The sequence below is a fragment of the Silurus aristotelis genome (genome assembly GCF_946808225.1).
Source record: "Silurus aristotelis genome assembly, chromosome: 15".
Taxonomy (NCBI): domain Eukaryota; kingdom Metazoa; phylum Chordata; class Actinopteri; order Siluriformes; family Siluridae; genus Silurus; species Silurus aristotelis.
The window spans coordinates 18,613,851-18,641,539 of NC_139588.1; the positions used below are offsets into that span (position 1 = coordinate 18,613,851).

The 27,689-nt window shown below is 38.6% G+C and overlaps 1 protein-coding gene across 2 annotated transcripts; it reads left to right on the forward strand.

Moving 5' to 3' along the window:
• Window positions 1-4,334: 4,334 nt before the first annotated feature.
• On the forward strand, window positions 4,335-27,689 carry tiam2b (TIAM Rac1 associated GEF 2b). 2 transcript variants are annotated; one of them, XM_083562429.1, is made up of 25 exons: window positions 4,335-4,640; window positions 5,086-6,152; window positions 6,550-6,958; window positions 7,313-7,485; window positions 8,535-8,759; window positions 9,771-9,956; window positions 10,060-10,206; window positions 12,745-12,804; window positions 15,011-15,181; window positions 16,409-16,513; window positions 16,773-16,851; window positions 17,134-17,223; window positions 17,431-17,670; window positions 18,689-18,774; window positions 19,911-20,099; window positions 22,411-22,479; window positions 23,488-23,613; window positions 23,724-23,832; window positions 23,937-24,116; window positions 24,205-24,323; window positions 24,409-24,517; window positions 24,667-24,725; window positions 24,913-25,003; window positions 25,083-25,170; window positions 25,782-27,689. In XM_083562429.1, exons 2-25 carry the CDS (start codon window positions 5,100-5,102, stop codon window positions 26,278-26,280), a joined length of 4,662 nt encoding a protein of 1,553 aa, XP_083418555.1. In that variant the 5' UTR covers window positions 4,335-4,640; window positions 5,086-5,099; the 3' UTR covers window positions 26,281-27,689. The 2 variants fall into 2 exon arrangements, with proteins under 2 accessions (XP_083418555.1, XP_083418556.1); XM_083562430.1 differs by having other exon boundaries at window positions 15,014-15,181.

Sequence of the window (27,689 nt, forward strand, 5' to 3'; positions counted from 1 at the left end):
GAATAAAATGTTTATATAATAATTGCCTACACTGAACTGGCAGGTATGACTAAATGCTATTGGCTATTTTTTTTTAAAAAGGGTGGAGTTACCCAATAGATTCTATCCTGTCTTCTTTTTTATGCCCCTTTACAGGGATTTTATATGGAAGGGCATTCCAGACAATTTGTATTTGCAATTGAGTTTTTTTATATGTAGATGCATAAATTGTAACACAATCCAAACGCAGTTGTAAATTTTGCATAAATCGAAACAGATCTGAAGAAACTGAAGTATTTTTTATTTTAATCTTTACTTTGATCTTTTACTGTGAGCAATTGCAACCTAACAGTTTCCCTATGGGATCACTAAAGTATTCTGATTTTGATTGATGATCATTGTTCAAAGCATTCTGCAAAATCGTCTATTACTGTCATTTCCCTTCTTGGCCATCGACCGTAAGTGACGTCACTTCCTAATACAAACACGCCCAATATTATAGTCCCGCCCCTGACACTGTGCAAGGCATCGGAAACATTTGTTCCAGGTTTGGCAGGCTACATACGTGACCCAAAGAAAGTGAAAAAGCAAACATCGTCATTAATGTGGCTATTAATTACTATTACATATTGCTAATGTTGAAAATAGACTGCTTTTTTATTTTTTATTTTGCAGTCTCTGTGCTGTCACAAAAATGCAAACGATAATGCAAGATTTGCAGTTGCATTTGGAGAATGTCACAATTTATGCTTCCACGTATGGAAAACGCAATTGCAAATACAATTTGCAATTCCTTTTAAAAATTGTCCGGAATATCCTTCCATAATTGTACCTAAAATTTAACTGAAGATCAATCTAGTAAAACACATTAATGTCTATTTCGTGTTTGCCAATGATCATATTGGTTTCTTACGTTATTTCTAGCTCTCTTCCATCTCCCAATGTTACCTATGTTTCCTAAGCTAATTTGTGCCATGTTGTTAATCTGTTTGTTAATCACTCCCTACATTTACATATATGCCATTTGGCAATTGTGAGCAAATCTGAACACTTGAGGGCCCAGCAGTGGCACCGTGGTCAGTTCCGATCAGAGGTCCAACATTTTATCCACTGAGCTACCACCCTACAGTAGACTGGTGTCTTATCCATGTATTCCTTCTTCATATATGGAGTTACAGGCTTTGGATTAAGCACACTCAAAAAATAGGTTAAAGCTGCTGATAAATAAAAAAAGATAGGATACTAAAAAAAAACATCTACCATCTAATACTCATTGCCATGTTTGCATTGTCACTTGCAATTAATAAATTGTGACATTTATTTATATTGACATATTAGGCTCAGACTGTGTCTAATGTACATGTAAACCATTGGCAAAGTTAAAAAGAAAAATATTTTGATAAAGTGGAATCTGCAACCAGAATTAGACTAATGCACGGTAATTAAGTGTGATTTCTGCCAAATAAGCTTTAAATTAACTTCCATCCGTTTGGTCTTTATTTTACACTAAAGTCAACAACCTCTCCCTTTGGTAATTATCTACATTATGTTTTTACACCACCAGCACCAAGTTACAATGTTTATTAGAAATTTGATGTGCCCTACTGACTCCAGGGTTGTTTTGTATTTTTGTAGGTCTGATGGTCTGCCTAGTTTCACTACTCTGGCTGCTTCTGACAGAACATAGCCCAGTCGCATTTCATCACTCGTTTTCGTGTAAACAAATTTGCAGGCTGAATCCTTATTGCTTAGTGGTTTACACTGAAACTCTTGTCAGATACAAAAGGCAAATTGTGCAGCACTGCTCTCAGGAATGCTCTTTCCATTCTCCTTCCCACTTTGATCCAAACCAGCACTTTTATCAAGTAATCGCACCTTAAGACTCAAGGCCAACAACAAGTGCTCTGTATTGTTCTCAGCTCCCTCCATCTCTCTATCTTGCTCGGAGTGAATAATGGCAGCGGTGTGGAGCTACTGGTTGCGGTATGCCGGTCCAAACAAGAGCTCTAGTCATATGATGGTTTCCAGGTGACCAGCTGCCATAACCAGCAGTGCTGAAACCCCTGCCCCCCAACACCCTCCACCCTCCTGCTACTACCACAAAAACGTTCAGAGCTTTAGCATTCGTTACTGCTGTCTTTTTGGAAAATACATATGTTAATTATGAGTTTTCTATGAGGCCCAGACTGCAGGGCTGGCAGAACTCATTACGCGCACCGTGCAAGTGGGAATACGTTTCGGGGAGTGTATATTGACATTTATGTGTGCGTGTGTTCTATGACAGATTTACAGTCTTGTGAAAATCATGGTGCTTCTGTTTTTCCCAACCCACAGCATATCTCCAACTTCCATCTTCCTATTCCATTCGAGGAGATGCATCACTGTTTTAACCGTTAAACTTGCACAAAATCATAAACATTCCAGCTTATGTCCTTTTCCATTTGGGCTGTGTATCCTCCTCAACTCAGTCTACAAAAAGGTTGCTGCATATGGAAAATCACTTTCCGCAGATAAATCGGCTCCATAGTTTAAGATTTTGATCCAGATTGAATTTAAATGTTTTAATCTAACTAGTTTGATGTAGCTATGGTTGCAAAGCAATTTACAGGTATATGTCAAATAATGCATTATTGTTTCTGTAGTAGACTTGGCATGCCAGAAGCTTCACGTAACCTCGACCAAATAATATTTACTGGATTTTGGCAGACGTTTTTATCTCAATGAGACAACTTTGCAGGTATTGGGTTAAGGGCTTTGCTCAGGGGCCCAGGAGTGGCAGCTTGATGTGGCTGGGGTTTAAACCCACAACTGTTGGAACCAAAGACCAATGTCCTAAAATACTAAGCTTCCACCTCCTAATACATTTGTTAAACAATTATTGTTATTTAACTGATAGTCATTTGATGTCTGATATGGAGCCATTTCTGTAAATGAAAAATGTATTTTACATTCATGGGAAGAGTCATCAGGTTCATTGGTCTGTAATAGTCAGTAGGTTTTTCCCACCATGCAAAAGGCTTCAGGATAGAAGACTCTTCCTTTCCTGTTTTCTCAATAACATGACAAGATGTGTTTTTCTCATTAACTTAGCAGAGAGAAAAATGAGAAGCTGATACACGATTGTCTCGTTTATGCACAACATGAATAGGTAGCTATAAATGGATAAAAAAAACATGCTTTTCATGAATAATTTTAAGAAATGTATCATTGCCAATGGCTGTATCAGTGGTATGAACCGGGTTTTGTCAGATCATCACATGCCTCGAGGCTTTTTTATTCCTTTCATAGGACACATATGCCACTGCTGCTCTCAGTAAAGACATTGAAAAGTCTGGGATGGGCAACGTCAAGAGCAGATGGAATTCTTGAACAAAAGTGCAACAAGTGCATTTGCCCCATCAAACAGGATCATCTGTCCAAATGTCGCTCACCGTTTCAGCGCTTCTGCATTCCAATGCAGTCTGAGGGCTCAGGGGTTGTTGGGGGGTCGGGGGGTGATCGAGTGCCTCATCGAGGCAGCAGATGGCCAATGGGTCCAAGACACACACAAAGGATTTAGCAAGTGGCACGTAGCCATTCAGAATATTCAGATGATTTTGTCTTAGAGGGGAAGGAAAAGAAATCTCACAATGTTCTTTCTGCAACCAGGTCATCTCGTTGGTGTAGCCAATATCTGAAAAGCTTTCTGTGCTTCATTGCATCACACTTCCTCAATACAATATGAAGCAACAATAGGCCTTTTTTTGTTGTTGTAACCAGTCGGCTGTTTCATTGAGCGCTCTGCGTATCAGCACATGACACCTCCATTCACCCAAGCTCACTTGAGGGTCAAAGGTTACGGATGTGCTCTGAGGAAGGATGGGTGTTGGTGTGCTTGGCTGCAGCTGCCCTCTATAAGATACAAGAACTCCCCCAATGGCCATTGACATAGCCTTCTGTTATTCATTTGAAAAAAAGGAAGAAAAATGATTCAAATTAAAATCAGCGAACACAAACACAATATCCATGGTTTTCATGACAGCATGACATGAAGCCTTGTTTGGAAGTATCCCATTACCCTGCAGCCATTATGGTTACAGTCGCCAGAAAATGAATGAAAATTGTTTGGAATTTCCATGACCAAAAATAAACAGTGGGTCAGAATGAAGTCTGTTCTTGTAAAGCCTTGTAGCGATACGTCATGGAACACGGCACAGCCAGAGGAAAGCATGAGCGCTGTTTGGATTTCGGATGAGGAGAAGGAGGAGGAGGAGATGCTGGAGGAGAAGGAGGGGGTTCCCACTGCACTGCACACACACACACACACACACACACACACACACACACACACACACACACACACACACACACACACACACACACACACACACAAGGGCTGGCTGTGTTTCTGACACACACTCCACCCTCATCTGTTTCCCCACAGATGAGCAAGGGAGACCGCAGGACAGCTGGAGAAGACAGACCCAGAACGTCGGAGCGAGAAACAGGGAGGAAGGAAGAAGAGACTCGGAACGGAGAACTGAATAAGCGAAGGATCACACAAAGGATTACAGGGAATGGGAACGACAAGATGACTGTCTGGGGGAGGAAAATGAAAGCGCAGTAAAGGAATATGAAGGATTATTCTTGTTCATCCTGAGGAGCAGCATCACAACTTTCTGGTAACAGAGACTTATGTGTACATCGATGCATTATATGCAGTACAAGGATCGAGCTGATGTGGAGTATTGGAGGGGAAAAAAGAATGAAGTGTATTATTTTTTAAATGTAGTCTATTTTTAACCATTAAGTTTTGTTTATTTCTTACTTGAAACAGTGTGACGTAATTAATTTGTATGTTAGACAAGCTATTTTATTTAATATGGTATAGTTTTGTACACATTTTGAATTGCTTTCTTGTAGGGAATTCAAGTGTTGTTTCAATCAAAACCCATTCATTTGTAAGCTTAGTAGTCAACTATTGCTAATATTGGGTTATACTTTAGGTATTACCAGTATCGCAACAAAAAAAGTTTGATCACTATGTCTATTGTGTAGTAATCTGAACATGCAAAAAAAAAGAGACAATAGATCTTCCAATTCCTGAACCTTGTCATTCATGTTTAGTTTGACAGATCAGAATGGGAAACACAGACAGCCAGCACAGCAGCTTCATCATTCCCAGCAAGTCCCGGGCATGCTCACTGAAGCTGCACTCATCCAAAGAGGAAGTCCTGTCTCCTCATAGCTGGTGGAGGAATACAAGAGGATTATCAGCTTCTAAGGCTCGTGGGTCCTCCAGAAACTGCTTGAACCAGCACAATGGTAGCCAGCCATACGTCTCCTACCACTATGACTACATCGATGCACAGCATCCGGGTTCGACACAGAGCAACGACTGGGACCATGGGTCTCTCCTGGCACATGGGAATTGTCAATATGCTCACACTTCAGTTAGAACCTCAAACTCTGATGTTCCTCAAAAAAAGAGCAGTCCCAAGGTGCTCTTGAGTGAGGATGGAAGTTTGAGAGTGGAGTTCACCAAAGGGAGGAGAGGTCTGGACAACGAGCTTTGTGCTGCACCCATGGACTCGACCTTGCGGGACAGCAAAGGTTCCTCGATTAGTTCTGAGGAATCCTGGTATGATTCTCCATGGGGTGCTACTACAGAGCTTTGTGACAATGTTTTCTCTGCTAACCAGCCTTCAGATGACAGCAGCGGCTATACTACACTGTCCTCCACCCGTACTGAGGATATCAGCTGCCATCCTATGACTATGGAATGCCAAGCAGATGAGATGTGTCAGGTGACAGAAAACAGAGCCATTGGATGTGATACCTGTTCTCCTGGATGCACAGAGGAGGACAGTGGTATTGGAGATACAATTTTACTCCACATAGAGCCGAAAAGTCTGGAATTAAACTCTTTTGGTAACGTTTACACTAACCCAAACTCAATCAGACCTTTTCCGACAATTTGCATTCTCCCTGAAGACCAGGCCCAGGATCCTCCTGACATCAGTACCACTACTAAGGAGAAGAGCCAAGAAAACCAACCTTTCACCTCTCTCACACTGCCTAGCAGAAAATCAGGTAGTGGTGATGGTAATTCCAGAAAGGACTCTCTCAAGAGCCGGATCCGCCGCATTGGTGACTGGACCGGAAGCCTGAGCAGGAAAAAACGGAGGCTGCAGGTGAGGCTATAAAGGGGAAAACATCACCACTGCTAAATTTTTTTGTGTTCATAGTATCGGTTTGCATGGTTTCACATCTGTATGTGATTCCGGCAAATGATCGGACCACCCAGGGTGGGTGTAGAGGCAATTTTGAGATTAATTTTGTAATGCTTGCAATCAGGCCTGCATGATTGGATTTACGCAAACAAGACTTACCGCTGTTGTCATGTTTTTTTCATGACATATTGACCGCTATTGAACCTGACCCCTTTTTAACACTTGAAAAGAGAGTGAAACCTCACTTTGATTGCTCCTAGAGTAGTGCTAACCTTGTCCCACAAATGTTTGCAAATGTTTAAACTTCTTTAGCTTTTCACTGTGTGATTTAGTGTGTTTTTCCTCATCCTGCTCTCAGGAGCCCTCGGAGACCTTCAGCAGTGGTCTGGATAGCCTGATGGGTGACTCTAGTGTTCCGATGGTTGGCGACCCATGCTGGAACCTCTTGAACAACCAGACACGCTCATCCTGCTCTCTAACAGAACCACAAACTCAACAGAACCAGAATGTCTATGAGAACTTTATGCAGGAGCTGGAAATGGGTGACGCTCTACATGAGTGGGAAGAGGTCGAGGGCGACCAGGCTGAGAGCAGCAGTGGGTCTATGAACTCCTTAGAGCAGATGGAGCTGCTGTTTGAGAAGGAACAGGGGGTGGTTCGGAGGGCTGGAAGGCTTGCTTTCAAACCACTCATCAACCTTCATAAAGAGCGCAAACTAGAACTGGTGGTGCGACGCAAGTGGAAACAATATTGGGTCACCCTTAAAGGTGAGCCAGACTCTATCCATTCCATTTCTCTACAGGTTTAATCCGGCTTCAGTTTGGTGCAACAGAAACATGTTCACCCTAGATATCAGGAGATTTAAATGGTGGTGACGCCACAGCTATTCATGGCCTGCAGTCATAAAGAAAAAACAACAAAATTAGTGGAATGGTTGGCATTCCTCTCTCCTCTATAAATCAGCATGACATGCTGGTCTTCCCTCTTCCCGGGTAACAGCATTTATCTGTTGGGGGAAGCCAGCTTGAGAGATTCAATTGGCAAATTTTAAGAAACTTTTGGATTATTGTGTCAGAACAGCAGCATTATTTCCGGTAACACGCTGTTCTGTTCTTCAACAGGCTGCATGCTCCTACTGAGTGAGGCTGATGGAAAGAGTTGCCTGGAGCAGGAAATGTCCCCATGCTACATCCTGCTTGCTGAGGACAGTATCGTCCAGGCTATCCCTGAACACCCAAAAAAGGAAAATGTTTTCTGCTTAAGCAATGCTTACGGCGATGTCTACCTTTTTCAGGTTTGCGTTTACATTTACAGCATTTGGCAGACAACCAAATTCCAAAGTAAATTAAATGATTTTTGGATCCTGTAACCACTAGATGCTCTCTTCTCTTATGCAGATCCATTCCAAACCTATATATCTTTTTCATTCATTTTGGGATTTAGTCAGCACATACCAAAGAATATGAAGCATCCTAGTGTCTTATAATAGACCAAATTGTGTGCTAACTTGTAGCCGTGTTGTGTTTAAAAACCACATTATGCCCTGGAATGCATTTTATGTGTTGTTGTTCCAGTTCATAATGACTATGTTGGTCTACATAATATGTTCCCCCTTACTGCCAGTTTCATAACTATATCTTGGTAAGCTGCATGGTAATGAAAAATTGGCAGCACATGTCAGAACTGGAGGGTTATGTATATTCGTCTGTTTGGGTTTTTTTTTATTTGGCTGTATAACCTTAGTTTTTTTCATGTGAGGAAAAGAAAGCCCTATTGTGCTAACCACTCCAGTTTTCTGCTTTACAGTCACCCAGAGCTATTCCATAAGTCCATAAAATTAGCTTCACTGCTGAATTGCTTGATGTAGACGTTCTACAACAGGAAAGATCATTGCATGAGAAAATAAAGCTAGTTTTTCATTCTTGTCACAATCTATTGTGAAAACAAGGTTCCTCCAGTTCGCCATGCCCAACCCCCTTCCCTGGGTAATTTAGTCTTACATGGCCTGAATTTGCTAATTGGAACCTGAAAACTCCTTTGGGGTATAAAAGAAAACTGCGTTAATATTGGATTAAATCAGAGGGTGATGTTAAAAATAATATTGGACAACAGGGTTGGAATCCCAATCAAAAAGGGGCTTGTGTTGATGCTATACTCTACTCTAAAAGTGAGATAGTGAGATGACTATAATCTGACTATAATGGGCTTAAAAAAAAAAAAAAATAATAATAATAATAATAATATATATATATATATATATATATATATATATATATATATATATATATATATATATATATATATATATAAAATTAAGATTTTTTATCTTTATTTTTCTTTCAGGCCTCCAATCAGACAGATGTGGAGAACTGGGTAACAGCGATCCACTCAGCCAGTGCCTCACACATGGCTAAGCGTCAGGGCAAAGAGGACACAGTGCGGCTTCTGAGGAGCCAGAGCAGAGCCCTGCTGCAGAAGATCGACATGGACAGCAAAATGAAGAAAATGGCTGAGCTGCAGCTGTCTGTTATTACTGACCAGAAGAATAGGAAGGCTGTAGAAGGACAGGTTAGGATCATGGCAAATATTCCTTAAATTTTTAACCAATCATTTGGCATGTGTAAAAAAAACTTGGAATGACTAGAGTAATGTGAAAGTGTCATGATGCCCAGCTAGGTTGCAAGCTATTTAACATAATAATTATAAAAAAAATAAAAAATGTCATGAGGGTTAATTTATAATAGAATGTATTTCCAAGTGGCTGAACCTGTGCTGCATTTTTCTGGGTTTGCGAGATTTAAAAATTCAATTAACCTCTAAATTAACTGTGAAATTAACAATTTAACTTTGTTAAATTGACTGTGTATCAAACCACCATAATGATGTAAGAACACAAAATAATTCATTCAATCAATTACAGATTATACACGGATCAGGCATAACATTATGACCACTTGCCTAATATTGTGTTGGCCTTTTGCTGCAAAAACAGTTCTGATCCATCGAGCATGAACTTCTTCAGTAGTTTGAGCCACAGGAGTCCGTCTGTTGGATCACGGACCAGCCTTTAATCCCCACGTGCATCAATGATCCTCGGCCACCCATGACCCTGTCGCCGGTTTACCACTGTTCCTTCCTTAGATAACTTTTGATAGATACTGACCACTGCAGACTGGAAACAACCCACAAGAGCTGAAGTTTTGGATTTCCATTCATTGTTCATAATGTTTTAATGCCATAATGTTTAGCCTGGTCGGTGTATAGCAATAGTATCTGATTATGCCCAGAAATGTGAAATATTAAAGCATGAAATCTGACTAAATTAAAGTTAAAACTATGCTTAGTGACTATTTGTCCCAAAACAGAGAGGCGTCACTGCAGGGCAATACAAAATGTGTCTGAATACCACCTTTATCTTAAAATGCTTCACTGCTGAAGGGGACACGTACCAATATTGTACTATGCCATTTATTGTTTTTTGTCCTTCAGTCTGTCATAAGTGGTTATTAAGAGCAACAAGCAATTCCTTACCCAAAAATTTGATGAATTGTTGTCAGTCAAATTTCACTATTTTTGCAGATCCAGCAGTGGGAGCAAAACCTGGAGAAGTTCAACATGGAGCTTTTCCGCACACGCTGCTACCTGGCCAGCTTGCAGGGGTCTGAGCAACCCAATCCCAAGAACCTGTTAGCTGTTGCTTCACGTCAGTCGAAGATAGCACTTGGACGTCTGGGGATTTTCTCTGTCTCATCTTTCCATGCTTTAGTGGGTGGCCTTCTGACATGATCATATTCAAATATATATTAAAATAATTCAACTTGTCTTATTTTTTTGTATGATCTAAAGATTCATGTATTTGTGTAAACAGATGTGCACCCGTGATGAAGCCAGTCTGAGGAGGCGTTCACGCTCTCAGTCTCGAGCCGCACGGACCAAGCGAGGAATCTTCTCCTCTCAGAAAGGCCTGGACAGCCTGAATAGATGCAACCGTGATAAGAGGCAGTCTTTGTCTCAGGTATGGCTGAATCCCACAAATGAATAGAAATACATTTACACTTTCAGAGAAGCAGGAGTCAAGTTACTGCTATTCAAGGAAGCATGTTTTTTATTTATTTAACTCCACTGATTCCATGCAGCATCACTGCTAGGGCTCAACCACTGATTCTGCGGAAAAAACATTTGGTGTTTGTCTTTTTTTTTCCTTCATCACCTGTATAAACAGATCTTTATGTTTGACTGCTTGGCCCATGCCCCTGTGGCACATTTCTGAAGCCCCATTGTTTTAATACCGGCTGGTAGATCTGTTAAAAAAATGCTGGTTCTTGGAATCCACATTAGCACTGTTTAGAAGGCTTGACCTGCACACTTCCCTCCCTCTTCGCATTTCTCTCTCTCCGTTTAGTTTCCAGAATTTCATCTGGATAATTACTAAGGCATTGCTAAGGTGCGTTGGGGCATTGCAGATTTTGGACTGTGGCAGGGTTTGGGGAAAAGTGACAAGTAAAGTGTTTGCTACTGCTTCATTGCCTCAAACGTTCCCAGTGGGGCCTTGTTGGAGATTTTATCTAAATGTTTTCCATAAAATTGTTTTTTGAATGTAAAGTTGGAGGCAGAAATAATTGTCTAAATAATTATTTTACATCACCACAGTGTGCAATAGAGTGAGCAATGCATCTGAGGGCAGGACAGGCTGTCTGTTCGATAAACAAAAGCAGAAGGGCAAACCCATAAACCAGAATCTAAAAAACAGCTTTAGAGAGAAAACAGTGTGTGTCGTTTAAGCTGCAGCTGTTTTCTCCACTTGTTACACCTTTACACATGACAATTGCCCACAATCCTGAGCTGTCAGGTCAGGAAATATTATTATGTTCACCCCAATGGGCAAAACAAACTTCTGCTGCTGCTCTCATCAACACTCACATGGACGTCAAACAGCAGGGAAGGGCTCACTGCCTGAGTCACATGTGATCATAAGCAACTGCTCGGCTCTTTCAGCCGGCTAATAACCCAGAGCAGCGTAATCTCAGCCAAACTACCCGTAATAACGCACCCCTCTGGCATGGAGTTACCATAAACCACGTGCTTAATTGTTGCAAGCTGGAGAGCAACTGAGAAACAAAAGGTTTGTGTAAAACCGCACTGTCCGCTTAAATATCAGACAGCTGGAAATCGCTCATTTCTTCTGAAGTCTACAGCTCAGCTTAAGTAACAGAAAAATGAGTGGGGGATGGGAAAGAGTTAGGCTGATGATTTTCAGAAGGCTATGAGGATGAAGCGGAGGTGAGTCAGTCACTGACCCTCCAACAGTGCAATGGTTTTAATGAAATGATGCATCACCCTCACAGGCTAAATGTCCTTTTACTCCAATCTCTAATCAATACACATTTATCATTTTCCGTCAGTCGAATATATATCCAATTTATCTCTCTTTCCCTCTGTCTACCCATTCATCCTTTATCTATCCATCCACCCACCTAATTTATTTATTTATTAATCCATCAGCCCATTAATAAATCCCTTCATTTAATTTAATTTAATCCATCCATCCATCCATCCATTTTACCTCTTTATTTATTCATGTATTCATCCTACAGTCCATTTATAAACACCTTATTTTAATTTAACAATCCATTTATTAATCTTACCAACCCTCCATCCAACCATCCATCCATCCATACACATCTATCAAGTGTATGTGTTTTACCGCTCATCCATCATTCCATCCATAAATCCTTTTAAATAGGCCCCACATTCCCAATCAATTATTTTAATCAATACAGGTCTACATCTGTTTAAATATCAATAATTATCTATCTATCTATCTATCTATCTATCTATCTATCTATCTATCTATCTATCTATCTATCTATCTATCTATCTATCTATCTATCTATCTATCTATCTATCCATCCATCCATCCATCCATCCATCCATCCATCCATCCATCCATCCATCCATTCATCCATTCGGCTGTCTGTCTGTCTGTCTGTCTGTATGTCTGTATGTCTGTCTGTCTTCTTTCCCTGTCTGTCTTCTTTCCTTGTTTGTATAAAGTACAGTACAAGTTGAAGCTGTGTTCCACTCGTCAGTCTTTCCAGGAGCAGTTTTCTGTTTGTGTACTGTTGTGTATCGTTGCTGCTGCTGCTGTGATTCAGGCTGTGGTGGATCAGTGTGTGGTAGATCAGTGTGTGGTTAGAGCGGGTCTCTAGTTGAAGTGTCGTGAAAGATGGTGGTCGACTCTGAGCCGTCCCGGCAGGCGTCTGGGTAGAGGGGAGACTGTGGCTCTTGCTTGTAGACTGACAGAGGCTGGCACATTAGCCTGCGCTCGCTAAGCTATAATTACAGCATCGCTCAGACCTTTGATTATTTCTCTGCAAACCTCAGAGTCCATTTCTGTTCCGATCCAGGATCTAAATAGTATCAAAAGCAGCTGGCTCAGCTCTATGGTTTCTAATTAAATGCAACTCTACTGGCCATATTGCTTTTTTGAGCCTGAATGTTGCCTTGGATATATTTTGATGTGTATTTTTGTTTTGTGTTTTTTATATTGTAGGTATTTGAAGGACATTCCGGTGGAACTCTTGGCCATCCACCAGCACAGAGCAGTTCAGAGGTACCTCAGGCATCATGGTGATGTTGTGTTTCCTCTTTTATACGTTTGAATAAGACTGCAGCTGCCCTCTAGCAGATGGAGCTGGATTTTCTCGCTCTCTTGTTCATTTTTTATACATTCTTTTAAAGAAGATCCATGCTGTGCCAGGCCCAGGTGCCAGCTTGCACCTTCTGACATGCTAATGCTCCTTCATAATGCATTAGGGGAGGTTCCCACCCCTATCTAATCCCCTGAAACTGGGAAGAGGGGTGGGTGGGTAAGAGTGGGGGAAGGCTTTTTTTGCCCTTTTGGAGCTTACACAGCTGTCCCAACAGCCTGCTGATCTGTTTACACGTTACTTTGCAAATAGGCGGGCTGTGTGTGTAGACCCCTACAGAGGCGGGGTTAGCATACATTTCATCACAATCCTATTGTCAGTGAATATAAAGAAGCTCAAACACGGGGATTCTCATGATACCCAATCGACATTGCAATTTTAACATACTTATTATGGGATGTAATCCAAGCAGCTCTGAGCAACAGTTGGCTTTTGATTGAGTTCTCTTTCAGAAGAATGCAAAAATAATCTCAAATATACCATAATACCGAGTTTGTTTGGTTTTTTGGGGGTTTTTTAATAACAGATTATATTCATATAACAGCACATTCCCATTATTCCTCTTATACCACAACAATAAGTCAGGAATTAGAATGTTTTCTCAATTAAATTACAAAAAAAGTCTTACTTATGTGTAGTCTCCAGTTATGTGGAGTCCATCATCCTTAATAATAAGCAGTTTCCATAATGATTCTATTCATTTATTGTTACTATTGTGATTTGCATTCCATCAGAGCTGCTAACCAATCAGAATGAAGTATTTAACAACACTGTGGTATTATGATTATTAATGATTAATAGTTGATTATTTAATTTATTGTCAATAAATTGACCAGAGTATTTCATATCAGTTATGTATACACTCCTGGTCTTAACAGCGAATCATTTTTTAGGAAATGAATAAAAGATTTTATTAAATATATTTAGACATTTTGTATGGGTTTTGGTTTTCCCTTGGAATTTTTTGAACCCAGAGATGCCCAAACAAGGGTCTGAGGGCCAAAGTTGGTGTGTGACGACGTTCAATTTGGCCGGATGTGCTATTTATAAAAAGAGGTGAAAAAAGAAAACAGTTTCACTGAACTAGAACTTGGATTAGTTTAGGCAGACTACAGAGTCATGTTATTTATTTATTTATTTATTTATTTATTTATTTATTTATTTATTTATTTATTTATTTAAAATATTCAATCTTAAGACGAACCGTGGCAACTGTTTGGTTAAATTCCATTTTTATATTTACCTCTTATGTACCTTAATGTGTGGGTGAACCTGTTCATGGTGATGGTTGATGAGGAGCTGATGAGGAAACATTTTGATTTAGATCTGAATCATAATCATGATTTTATTTTTGTGTACTAGAAAGACAATAGAAGTGACTTTCCTGGTTTCTAGCGTTCCCCCAAACAGTTCATTGAAGCAAAAAGGAAGGTGCAATTGCTTGGAACTCTTAGGAATCTTGCTCATTTTCTCGATAATGATTTGTCTTTAAGATTGTTACAAGCTTTTCTGCATTTGGCCTCTGCCTTTTTTTTTTTTTTTTTTTTTTGCACGGTAATGTCTCCATGTCTTACATTTTCACAATTTTGAACATTTCATAGAAATTAGTTATATCCACACCTGTAGATCTGTTGCTGACAAATTTCTGTGAGACATCGCAGTGGCAGTGAAGATCTGCTAGTATAGCATTTGCACATGCACAAGTGCAACTATATGCTATAATGATTTCGTAAATTTTTCAGAAAACATACATTTTATTTAGTTAATAAACAGAGAAAAAGAAGTACAAATGAAATGACTTTAAAATGTGACTTTTGATTTAAATATGTATACATTGATTTGAATATACTTAAATAGGTTACATTTGAAGGCAAATGCTTTTGTACTTTTACTTTTACTGGAGCAAAATTTTACCTTCTTTATCTCAACTTTAATTCATGGTTTGTGTACTTCGTCCACTATTGTTATTTTTTATAATTATTTATTTTTTTCTGTCTCATCTAAACTCCAGCTCATTTTACAAAGAAAAGTTAAAATTACTCAAAACATTGAATTGTAGATGAAGTTGTACAAACAATTTTGTTTCCATGTCTCTTCCTGCATTTTGAGCAGAAACTGGACGCTTTTCCCAAACCCCATCCTACAGCGCCACCTGAGGGCAGAGTGTGGGACTGCAGCGTTGAGAGCCTGCTGTGTGTGTCCATGCCTGACAGGCAGATCCTCACTGTTCCTGTCAAACAGGATTTTCTCATTGCTGATGTCCTTTCCACAGCATGCAAGGTACATCATCTTACCAACGTTAGGATTAACATCAATAGCCTGTTCTGAATCTGTGCTCATCTGAGTCAGGCTGAATAAAATCAGCTTCAAGGCCTTAGTTTTAATTAAACTAAAGCTTTCAATAATTAATTATGTGCTCTTTTTAATGATCTTGCTTTAATCTCCTCTGGTCTGTTAACTAGCAGACTGAGGACGTCTCTTCAGATTTTATTGCTATGTGACTGGAGCTTTCGTTTTATCCTTATCTCAGTAATTAACAAGATCATTCATTTTGTTAGAAATAGATCCCCAAACAATTTCTTATGCTTAGTGGTCCTCTTTATAGCCTGGAGGGGTGTGTATGTACAGGATTCGCAGTGGCAGGCCGTACATAGATGAAACATTCAGAATTTTTATTTCTTTGTTCTGCTATTAATGTAATTGAAATACAATGTATGTTATTTTAATTGCATGAAAAATACTGTATGTGATATCGCTGCCATGTATTTACTAATGAAGGCAGATTCAAGTGCAGTAAAATAGTTTGTTGAAAAAATCCTACTCAAGGATAATCCAAAATCAGTTTGGAAAAATGTAGGCAGACCAATATCAGAAACAAGGTTGGAAATGAGGGTAGAAACAACAGTAATTTGAATGGAAAAGATTTGGTGGCGTCAACAACACAATTTTGTGAGCGAGTGAATCTTAAATTAATGGCATCTTAATGACAAGGAGATTGAGAGCGAGGAAAGTGTGGGTGTATGTTGGGAGTTGTAGTCCGTGTCATCCATGTTTGTATGCTGTAGCGACTGCAAAATGCCGGCATGTCTTCCTGGCTGAGAACTGACAATCACATGCAATTATCTGAGAGGAATTATTATTTTTTATCTTTTTGTTATAATAATAATAATTTAAATAATATTTATGTCAATAGCAGTCAGGTTTTCCACACATGCCTGTAAGAGGACTAAATAACCCCAATAATAATAAAAAAAAAAGTTAATAATTAAAAAAATAATAATATCGTACATAACAATTTAAATCATAAAAGTCTTAACTAAAAATGAGTTTATATATTTGCTTATATAGATATTATATATCTGTGTGTGTACATCAATCGTCAATCGATTAAAATATTAAATCGCAATTAATCACATTAATAGTGTATACAGTGTATATATAGTGTATATAAATAACAGACAAGTCAATGGAAATCCTCCACAACAATGCATATGTTTGTGTATGTAGTTGCGTCAGCTGGACTCAGCACTGTATTATCTGCGCACAAAAAAACTTTCTGGACCAGATGTGGAGATCAGCGCTCCGTCAAACTCAGATTTACTCAGAGACCTGGTGAGCTTTATGATAACCTCAGACCATTGATTATTACTGTATTACACATTGGAACACGTACTTCTTATTTGGCAGTCATCCCTATCCATTACAGTTTTCTCATTTTACACATAAAAGTGAGCTCATTAATGCTCAGAATTCCAATATCTTAACCAATGAGCTTTCACTTCCTTGTAGATGTGTGATATTTATATCATTATATTATATATGTTGACCTGGTATGTAAAGTGTGTTCTGTGTATTTTTTGCTTTTGAAAAGGTTTACGATGAACTTGAAGTTTGCCCTCTCAACGTGTTTACTTTAACTATTTCACGTCCAGACAGCAGCGTGGACTTTGGTGAGTAGGTGGTATTGGTTATGGATGGATGGATGGATGGATGGCTGGATGGATGGATGGATGGATGGATGGATGGATGATAGAAACCAATTTTCAAACATATGTGTGTGTGTGTGTGTGTGTGTGTGTGTGTGTGTGTGTGTGTGTGTGTGTGTGTGTGTGTGTGTGTCAAGTCAAGTCAAGTTTATTTCTATATTGCTTTTCACAACAGACATTGTCTCAAAGCAGCTTTATAGAATTTAATGAATTTAAATGTGTGTGTGTGTGTGTGTGTGTGTGCAGGATTCGCAGTGACAGGCCATGTGGATGGTTTGAGGAGGAGTCACATCTATGTGAGTGAGGTGAATCCAGAGAGCCTGGCGTTTAATAACGGTAATTCCTCCTATAAGAAATGTAAATAAATCTTTAACATAAACTCGACATGGGTTATGTAAGAGTATGGAACAAAACATTTGAACTATAGACAAAATCTAATCTAACACACTCTTAAAGCTTATAAAGTGATTCAGGTAATGCAGGTGGATCTGATCCTTCCTTTTCTTAACTCTGTGTGTGTGTGTTTGTGTGTGTGTTGTGTAGGGCTGAAAGCAGGTGATGAGATCCTGGCTGTGAACAATGCAAGCGTATCCACCCTGGACTTGGGTCTCATACACCCCTTGTTCAGCGAACAGACTCTACGCCTTGTCCTCCGCCGTGAGGACATTGTGTCGGACGAGCAGAGCAATGTGTGGCCAGGGTGTGACCCCAGCGACCTGTACGAACCAGTTTCACCCTTCAGCATACCCTTTACCTCCCATCCACCCTCACACAACTCATCAGGTACGTGATTCTCCTAGTGGATGTGCCCTGATGCTCAAATCATGTTTGATAAAGTTCCACCTTTGATGTGGTTATAATTTTTAAGAAGCTGTAACACAAGATATTGAGTTTGATTTCTAATGAATATGAGTGTAGCCAATGACTCCATGTCATTTTGTCTCATGTATGTCTTTTTGTCTCATTTCCGCGTAAAGAAAACTGTAGTATAACATTTATCTCTATGCAGTGACCACAAAGGTCAAATAATTTCACTAATTTTAAAAATACAATTATTGTGAAGTATTTCGGAAAAGTAGAAGCTCGTTGGTTAAGGCTCTGGGTTCCTGATCAGAAGGTCAGTAGTTCAAGCCCTAGTATTGCTAGGCTGCCCACTCTTGGGCCCTTGAGCAAGGCCCTTGGCACTCTGTGCTTCAGTGATGCTGTATCCTGGCTGACCCTGTGCTTTGACACAAGAAAGAATTTCACTGTGCTGTAATGTACATGTGACAAGTAAAAAACACATTTACCTTATTTCATGTGCGTTACTTGGCTTTACTCTGTAAATACCTGCCCTAACCCAGTGGTTCTCAAAGTGTTGGTTGCGCCCCTCTAGTGGTGAATAAAAACACGACAGGTGGGGCGCAATGAGGATTTATATATTTTTTTTGTGTTCTACATTAATCTTGGATTTTCTCTATTAAAAATAAAATTCACTCAAAGCAACCACAAACAAACAAAAATCAGAAAACAAAATTCTTGAAAATCAGAAAACAATTTGAGAACCACTGACCTAACCATTTTTAAAGAATAAGCCACCATGTGACTTCAGCAGCCCTGTAGATCTGTACATTTGGACCAGCTCTGGGAAGAAAAAACGACTGAATAAAACGACTGAATACGAATCAATTAGAGAACTTAGATCAATGCGAGTTAACACCAGTCAAGTGCACTCACTCCAGCCGACTGTAGGCTCCCTCCCGAGGGAATGCTTAAAGTAATACAGTATTTACAAAGTAATACATTATTGTTTCTCTCCCAGATGGCTCCCATTTCCCAGAAATTCCCGGAGAAGCAGCAGTACCGCTTTCAGGGGACGTCTGCGATAAGGCAGAGCGATGCAGAAAGGTAAGCTCGAGACGTGGACGGTGTGGGAGGAGATGAGGGCTGAAAGGGTGCTGGAGAAGTCAGGATTATTTTTAGTCGTTAAAGCTTGGTGAAATGCGCCAACAGAAATTCCAGACTTCTTACTGCATATTTGGCACATTGAGACAGTAGGCTTGGTTTCAGTTTACATTCTGTAAAGCTTTATGCATATTCAGGATTGGCTTTTCTGAAAAATGAAGGTACACAGTTACCTTTCCTCCAGATTATTATATATGAGTGGTGTTTAGTGCTTGTTTCCAGGTTAGATTTGATCTGCAGTTGATGAAGATCATGTAGGGAAACTAATTATAATCATTTTTCCTATTAAAAGATTGAATACAAAGAACATAAAAAGAACATAATATACTGTACTTTTAAGTTAAGAAAAGATTGTGATGATTCACTGCACACAGAACACAATCACACACACGGTTGTATACATTGAAACACACGAATACAAGTTGCCCATAGTTCAGTTTTCATTACGCAGTATACATAACAACATAACCGCTTTAAATGCTAAGAAAGTGATAAGATTTTTCTAAATCTATTCACGATAGATTTTGTGTTTTCTGGGTCCGGGTTTTTCCTGTACTGTTGAGAACAGCTTCACATCACGGCTCAGTGGTCTCCCTCAGGGGATTTATCAGTTTGTCAGCACTTTATTACTCTGTGGCAGAATAGATTATGATGATAAATGGCTGGAATTCTCAATAGGAACCTTTTTTTTTTTTATGGCACACTGAAGGTTGAGTGTGTGTGTGTGTGTGTGTGTGTGTGTGTGTGTGTGTGTGTGTGTGTGTGTGTGTGTGTGAGAGAGAGATAAAGCTCTAGTGTCACATTTACATTCTATGGATTCTCTGTGTTGTGCCAAAATGCATTCAAAAAGCAAATAGAAATTACTTTTGTATTAAAATGACTATACATGTTACCTCAGGAAAGCTAATCTATAGCATGATGTAATTACTATTATTATTATTATTAGTAGTAGTAGTAGTAGTAGTTTTATATGTAGCTGGGTCTTTTTCTCAGTTGCCACTAAACCTCTTTGTTACTTAACCTAAACCATCAGGATTTTGGCCCTCATACTCTTGAATTCTCTATTGTTTTGTTTACAGAATTCGGGGCGAGTTTGCACTCTGTCCCAGGCCTACCCTGAGGATAAAAGCCTTATCGTTGATGGCTACAGGAACCCATACTCCACTGAGAGTGGCATTTCAAGAGGCAGCCCACGCCACATGACCATCCCAGAGAGGCTGCGCAAAGTCATCCAGGAGCTTGTGGACACTGAGAAGTCCTACGTGAAGGTATGACATCTAACCCTGCTTCTTACTGAAGACCTGCATATGTCCATGTAGAAATCTTTAATAGAAACAAGGCAGTTGGTCATGTGGTTCAGTTTTGAAAGATAGATGAAGATGATGTCTAAGATGAGAATGTAATTTTATAGATTAGAGATATTTATATTCCTTTGTCTTTCACTTATTTCTATTCAGTTTAATAATGGACTTATACACATATACAGCATGTGGCCTGACTATCACACCTATATGTGGTTCTTTTCCAAACTGTTGCCACAAAGTTACAAACCCATAATAATATATTGTTTTGAAATGCTGCAGTATTATTATTATTGACTCTCACTGCACCGTGGAAGCCCGAACCTGACAATGCTCCTGTGCACAAAGTGAACTTTATGAAGACGTTGTGTGTAGATTGTAGAGCAGAGGAGGGGAGTGATGAAGTACAAATACTTCGTTAATGTACTTAAGTAGATTTTTCTGGTATCAGTATTTTACTTTTTTACACAAATATCTCTACTTTCTACTTCTTACATCAAACCAGCCTCATTTCTTTAGTTTTAATCTATTTGGAAACACGTCAATATTTTTTTTTCTTACTGCATGCCGTTTTCAGCTCATCAACCGATTTCCTGTCATTGTGCGGCTTTTTCAATCAACCACTGGTGTTTCATTTCCTGGCTCTCACCCGCCATAGACGTAGGCTAGTTTACAAAGCTAACAATAAGGAGGCAGAAGGCAGCAAGAAGTATGGGGTTAATGTGGATGAGACAGAGGGTGTCAGTGACTGAGAACAGATACTTTCCTGATCACCTGATCATCATCATCTTTTCTCTGCTTGTGTTCTATATGGTGTGTGTTCAGCCTGAATACATTCATTAGATAACAACTTTAAAAATTCGTTTTGTATTAATATAATAATTATTTTTGCTGTCAAAAATTAATAGTTGATAAATAATAAAACGTTAATAACGCGTTAACGGAAAATCATTTTAACGGCACTAATGCAGAGCGCATTTCTGTTTGACTATTTTTTATAAAAAATAAAAAAAAAATTAATAAATAAATAAATAAATAAATAAATAAATAAATAAATAAATAAATAAATAAATAAATATAAAAGAGGTCAAATGAAAACCTTCAGCACAACGAAAGTTAATATCGTCCTTTCTTAACTTAGATATAAAAATATGCACATAATTATCCCTCTGGGGTCAACAAATGTGCATTTTTTCCTCATAACGCCGAAACGAACATAAATTACTATCTTTCTTTATCGTACAGATAAGAGCAATACATCATTCGAGTCTGTGAAGGGTCTACTTTTATTTGTACACACTCATAAAAAAGAAAACAGACAGGGGGCGCTCTCTGCCATTGACATCATCTCTCGTCACAAACATAAATAAACCAACCTAAACCTCATAATATTTGTTTAACAGACATGATAAATATATAAATAGAAAGCTTGAAATGTCAGCTACTTGACTCTTTACTTGACTTCTACTTAAGTGAAGGATGTGTGTACTTTTACTACGACTGGTATATAGTGTCCAGCACAGAGCTCTGACCTTAACCACACTGAAAACCTTTGGGATGAACTGAACCACAGACCTCATCATCCAACATCTGTACCTGACCTCACTAATGCTCTTGTGGCTAAACAAACAGATTTCTGCAGCCACACTCAAAACTCTAGCAGAAAGCCTTCCCAGAAGAGTGAAAGTTTTATATGAGAAAGACTAAGCATGAATAGGTGTGAGAGTTTGGTAGCAACATGCATTTGAGCATACAGTGTACAAATGGAATGAAATAATGAGGTAAATAAAAAGTAATTAATTTGGGGCGGTGTGATACGGCACGATGTGAAGCCGAATCTTTGTAACCATAGTGATGTTTATCATTTTTGAATACACCATTCCCTATGGTCTTGTATTGCGCTAATAAAAAAAACATTAAAATTTTTTTTAATGTTTTATTTATTCAAAATATATTTTAGTTTTTGGTACATTCAGTTTTTATTAATGTATAGCTGCATTTGGAATAAAAAAGGCAATTAATACAGTTTCTAACATTATAGAGAATCTTTCCCATTAAATAAAACCCCTCGAAATGCATTGGGTAAGAATTTTAAAATAAAATAGAATTAGTTTAATAAGAAAGTGTTTAATATAGAAACGATCACTAAACTCTTAAACTGTCAGAGCTGCTGAAAATAATTCACCATTCACAGAATAGATGAAGTACCATGAACTTTTTTGCCTATGGAGATGATGTTATAATGTTAATACTTTGTTGCACTGTATGTGTTAATCAGGACCTTGGCTGTCTGTTCGAGATCTACCTGAAACCTTTAGAGAAAGAGACTTTCCTAAGTCGTGGAGAGGTGAGTACCAGCCACCCTGCAGAGCTCCTCTTCACACACTGGCACCTGACACACTGAGCTGATTATTCTTGAGCATCTGTGGCAAGTCATCAAATGTATTTCCCACGTTATTGGTAACTTTTAAACTGGTAAAAGAGTCTGCTGAGAGAAATATTTGTACTTTTTTTACTTCTTACAAGATACTAATTGTTGAAGTGTCTAAGAAAATTGCCCTTAGGTGTAAATGGTTATTTGAATGGTGCCTTGCGATAGCCTGGCATCCTATTCATGTATTGTACATTCACATTTACGGCATTTAGCAGACGACCTTGTCCAAAACGATATACAAAAGTGCTTTGAGTCTCTATCAATGAATAAATCTACACTGGTACACTAGATAACAAACTTAAAATAAATCAGACTACAACTCCTTTATGCCACACCAAGCTGCCATCCCTGGGCCCCTGAACAAGACCCTTAACCCCATATCTGCTCAGTTGTATGAATGAGATCAATTGAAAGTTGCTCTGGATAAAAGTGTCTGGCAAATGCCATAAATGTTCACTTCCCACTTTACAAACTTTCACAGATATAAACAACCTGTTCTCAGAGTCTAAAAACGAGGGAAGACGACCTGTGAGCTAGTTGTCGACCATAACGAGTCTACATGATGTGCACTGGACTCGGTCGAATTAATTCAAATTTTTAAATGAATTTTTTAATAATTACTTTTTATAACTTTATATAAAATATTGTATACAGTATTTCGATTATTTCGATTAGTTTTAGTATATTCTGTTGTTTATTTGATAGTATTTATAGCTCTGACATCTTAGGAGATATATGAACACAATAACAACTCACGTACGAAATTCCTGGACTCAACGTTCTCTCTTGACTTTCTGAGATATGCATCAGTCCTGTCTGGCATATCCAATCTCTTAAACCCTTTTAATTATATATCACTGAGCAAACAGCTTGTGGGTTTTTTATGTCGTCTTCACCTGCCGTTTGCTTACCTTTTATTAGATGGAGTCTCTGTTTGGCAGCCTGCCAGAGATGCTGGACTTCCAGAGGGTGTTTCTACAGACACTGGAAGAGAAAACCAGCTCATCACCAGAATTCATGACTCTTCAGACAGCAGAGCAACTCAAGGTAACTGAGCAGGAAGCACATATATTTATGCAACAATAATTAATGTTTAAGTAATAGGCAAACTTTTTTCCTATGTTTTTTTAATTTTCTTGTATATTTTGCAAATTCAGAAACTGCTTTCCTTGCTGGGTGGATCCTTTCTGTACTATGCCGACCACTTTAAGCTCTACAGCGGCTTCTGCGCCAACCATATCAAAGTCCAGAAAGTTCTCGAGCGAGGTAAGCGTCATTTCAGAACGTCATGTGCTTTCACCTAAACAAGGTAGAAAAAACAAGAGACACAAAATACAACCATTCATCATTTTCTTCTTGTTTGTCAACAGCAAAGACAGACAGAGCGTTTAAAGAGTTCCTGGAGGAGAGGAACCCCACCAAACAGCACTCATCTACACTGGAATCCTACCTCATCAAGCCTGTGCAGAGGGTCCTCAAATATCCACTGCTGCTCAGAGAACTTGTGTCCCTCACAGACCCTGAGAGTGAGGAGCACTGCCATCTCACAGGTATCACACACTTTCCTTACAAACCCAAAGGAAAAGAAGAATATAAATGTTGGCATTTATATTTATTGGAATGTCCTAAACCTTACAGATGCTTTACGGGCCATGGAGAAGGTGGCCAGCCACATCAACGAAATGCAAAAGATCTACGAAGATTATGGCACTGTGTTCGATCAGCTGGTGGCTGAACAGTTCGGCACCAAGAAGGAGGTATGTAGGAAGTGACACAAGTGACACAAATGACACATAGAGAGCTGAAGAAGGGTCTGAAATGTCAATATAATGTGTTTTTTAGGTAACAGAGATCTCAATGGGAGAGTTTATTGTCCATGGCTCTGCGCTCTGGCTGAACCCCATGACCTCACTGGGCAAGATTAGGAAAGAGCCAGAACTCACAATTTTCAGTGAGTATGACTCATATTCATGATGCAGAAATATATTTTAATATTCACTTCACAGAAACATTTTCATGCCCCGTGCTGTGTAAAAGCAGCACAGAAGCAAGGATTATGAAACTTTTACAGTAATAACACAACAATGTTCTTTTCTACAGTCTTTAAAAGAGCAGTTATTTTGGTGTACCGAGAGAGCAGCAAGCTGAAGAAAAGAATGGTGAGTCTCAGTTTATAGGTTTGAATGTTGTTTAATGCTGTAGTGTTTAAAGCAGACGTCAATGTGTGTGTGTATATATATATATATATATATATATATATATATATATATATATATATATATATATATATATATATATATAGTAATTCTAGTCATTCTAATGCTTTATGTTTGTTTGACCATATAGACGGCGTCCCGCTCTGGAGATATGGACCCTTTTAAATTCCGCTGGCTGATTCCAGCCACCTCTCTACACCTCCGACCTGGTAACTCAGGAGGTATGTTTTGTGGTGCAACATACAAGTTGATGAAATACAATTAGAAGAACATGTTTAATAGTTTTCTTGTATTTACTAGGATCTGAGAACCCTTGTCTTTGGGAATTAGTCCACACCAAGTCAGAGGTGGAAGGAAGACCGGAGATGGTTTTTCAGCTCTGCAGCAGGTAAGATGTTGATCTAGGAAAAATCTTATGTATATCTGAATCTAAAGCTGACAAAGACATACTTGATGATATTTCAGAACAGAAACTATTCCAGGAAATTAGGAAAGAGAAACCAGATTTAATTGTATTTCCTGCGCCATAGGTAGTACTTTTCCCAATACCAGCATCTACCGGGACAGAGCTTGATGTACTGCCATACCTGTAGTATATCAGAAGTAGAATAGCTGATACAGCAATACTGAGTGTTTTTTTGTTTTTGCTTGTAGAAAGGGACAAAATGGATTTGCTACTCATGTAACTGTCATAAAGCTACATTAATGTTAATATCATTATTCAACCTCAGCTGCTGGCTGTTCTGGTAAACTTTGGTCAAGTGCAACAATGACATTACCATCATACAGGGCAAGTGAAAATGTTTTAGAATCATTGTAGAAATGTCTGGAAACGTTCAATAAATTTTCAGATGACCATAAAAAAACAAATGAAGCAAACTTCACTAGGATTGTACCAACTGAAAATGTTCTGATGAGTTGAAATTCGATATATTGAAGATTGAAATCTCAGATAAACAAAGCTGATTTGGTTCTAATTTTTATTTCTGTTTCATACAGAGCTCTAGAGAGCAAGGTGAACGTGGTGAAGGCTATCCACTGTGTGCTGAGAGAAAATGCAAAAAGAACTGCCCCACCTGAAAGGGGCTTTAGAGATAATTTGACCTTCCCAAGGAGGAGCCACCAAGCCACAGTGAGAAGCAGATCGTGGACTAAGATGCTTCAATTAGAAGAAGGCCGTCTGCTTGGTGGAGACACACATTCAGAGCCTGGATTTCCCAAAACTACATGTCCATCTGTGGGCTCAGGTGCCAGGCTGGGATCCCTCACCAGCTCACTGGAAGCCCAACTTCAGAGACTGAGCTTTACAGACGAAGTGCCACAGGAGGTCAAGAGCAGAAACTCTATTCACATGAATATGATGGAGAACACTTCTGACATAGATGTCAGCTCCCTGCTGGTTAGGGACTACAGTGTGCAGAGTCTAAACTCTGCTGATGAAGGCAGTTTTTATGACACAGTCATTGGCATCCAGAAAGCTGCCATTCCCACACTTTAGAGGGATTTGTGTCTCAGTTTAGTCTAAAGGTCTGTGTGCACTAAAGCTGTTTTTGTTTGACCAGTTTTTAAAATATTTTTTGGACCTCTCCAGTGGAATTTGCACAATCGTTCACTACGAAATTCAGCAACATGCAATCTGTTTGGCAAAAAGCAGTAAAAACGTGGAAGAAAAAAGTCAATGATGGGATGGTGCTGTGCCATCAAAATTATAAAATGTATGAATTTTACAATAGCGGCACGTCCCAAAAATTTTTATTCCACTTATACCATAGTAGTTTGATAAAGTCATACAGTACATTTGGATAATTTTTTTAATGCACTTAAAATCAGTGATTGCCTACTTTATTTACCTGCCACTCAAACTCAAATGTTGCTTAAGCTAATTAAGGCAATTTAGTTGCTTTGAGACAACAAACAGACAAAAGTTTGTGGACACCTGAACATAAGATTGCTTTTTGCGCATCTCATTCCCGGGTTGCATTAATAATAACTTTCACTTTTCTGGGAAAATGTTCCACTAAATTTTGAAGTGACCTTGAAATGAGAAAATTCAATGCTCCCACATCCACAGACATCCTACACGATTGTGTGCCTCCACCAGTTTGAGGAAAAATCACATATGGCTAGAAAACTGTCAGGTGTCCCAATATTTCTGTCCAGTAATAGTGTAGCTACTCACAGATACACATTACTAAGAATTCATAACTCGTTGTGCATAGTTGCAGGTTTCTGTTAGTAAATGTAATGGGTAAAGGTTTTGTACATAGACAATGTTTTCACATTTAAAATAACAATATAATACAGATCAAACGCATAAGATTGTTTTGTGAGTGAGGCTTTGGATGGTATAGCTCAGTTTACCAGATCCAAAATCTAAATTCTAAAAGTGTTTTTTCAAGTAAGCTTTAAATTATGTAATAAAAAAAGATCTTCTTAGTAGTTATCTCAGACTTTTGGCTGCCTATGTGGGAACTTGCTGCCTTCGGTTCTGAACACCGCAGTCACAAATTGCCTTCATTCTTTGATACTTGGACCAAATGTGTGTATCCCTGATTGTGGATATGGTTGTTGTATATTTGTACCTCTTTTTGACAAAAGCTTTTCTCATTTTCATACAAGAATAGCTTGATTTGATGGGTTTTTTTTATTGTTTTTTTATAGCTTTTGGGGTTTTTTTTACGAACTTGAAAACTTTAAACAAAATATTTTCTTAAGTTAAAACATGTCTTTGTGGTTCATATGAATTTGCTGTATTTAAAGTACATCTGGAAATGTCTTTGTAGTCTTATGTAATTTATTTGTAAATTATGATATATTCACTACCTGAGCAGCTCTTTTTTGTAAAAGATAATAATAAGGAAATAATAAGCTTATGTTAATATTTAATAAAAAAAAATGTCTCATGTA

Excerpts from the sequence above, each read along its gene's own strand:
- tiam2b (XM_083562429.1), top strand. The coding sequence starts at position 5,100 with ATGGGAAACACAGACAGCCAGCACAGCAGCTTCATCATTCCCAGCAAG. Across the intron at positions 6,959-7,312 it reads ATATTGGGTCACCCTTAAAG|GCTGCATGCTCCTACTGAGT; the intron begins GTGAGCCAGACT and ends GTTCTTCAACAG. Across the intron at positions 24,518-24,666 it reads GCCAGAACTCACAATTTTCA|TCTTTAAAAGAGCAGTTATT; the intron begins GTGAGTATGACT and ends TCTTTTCTACAG.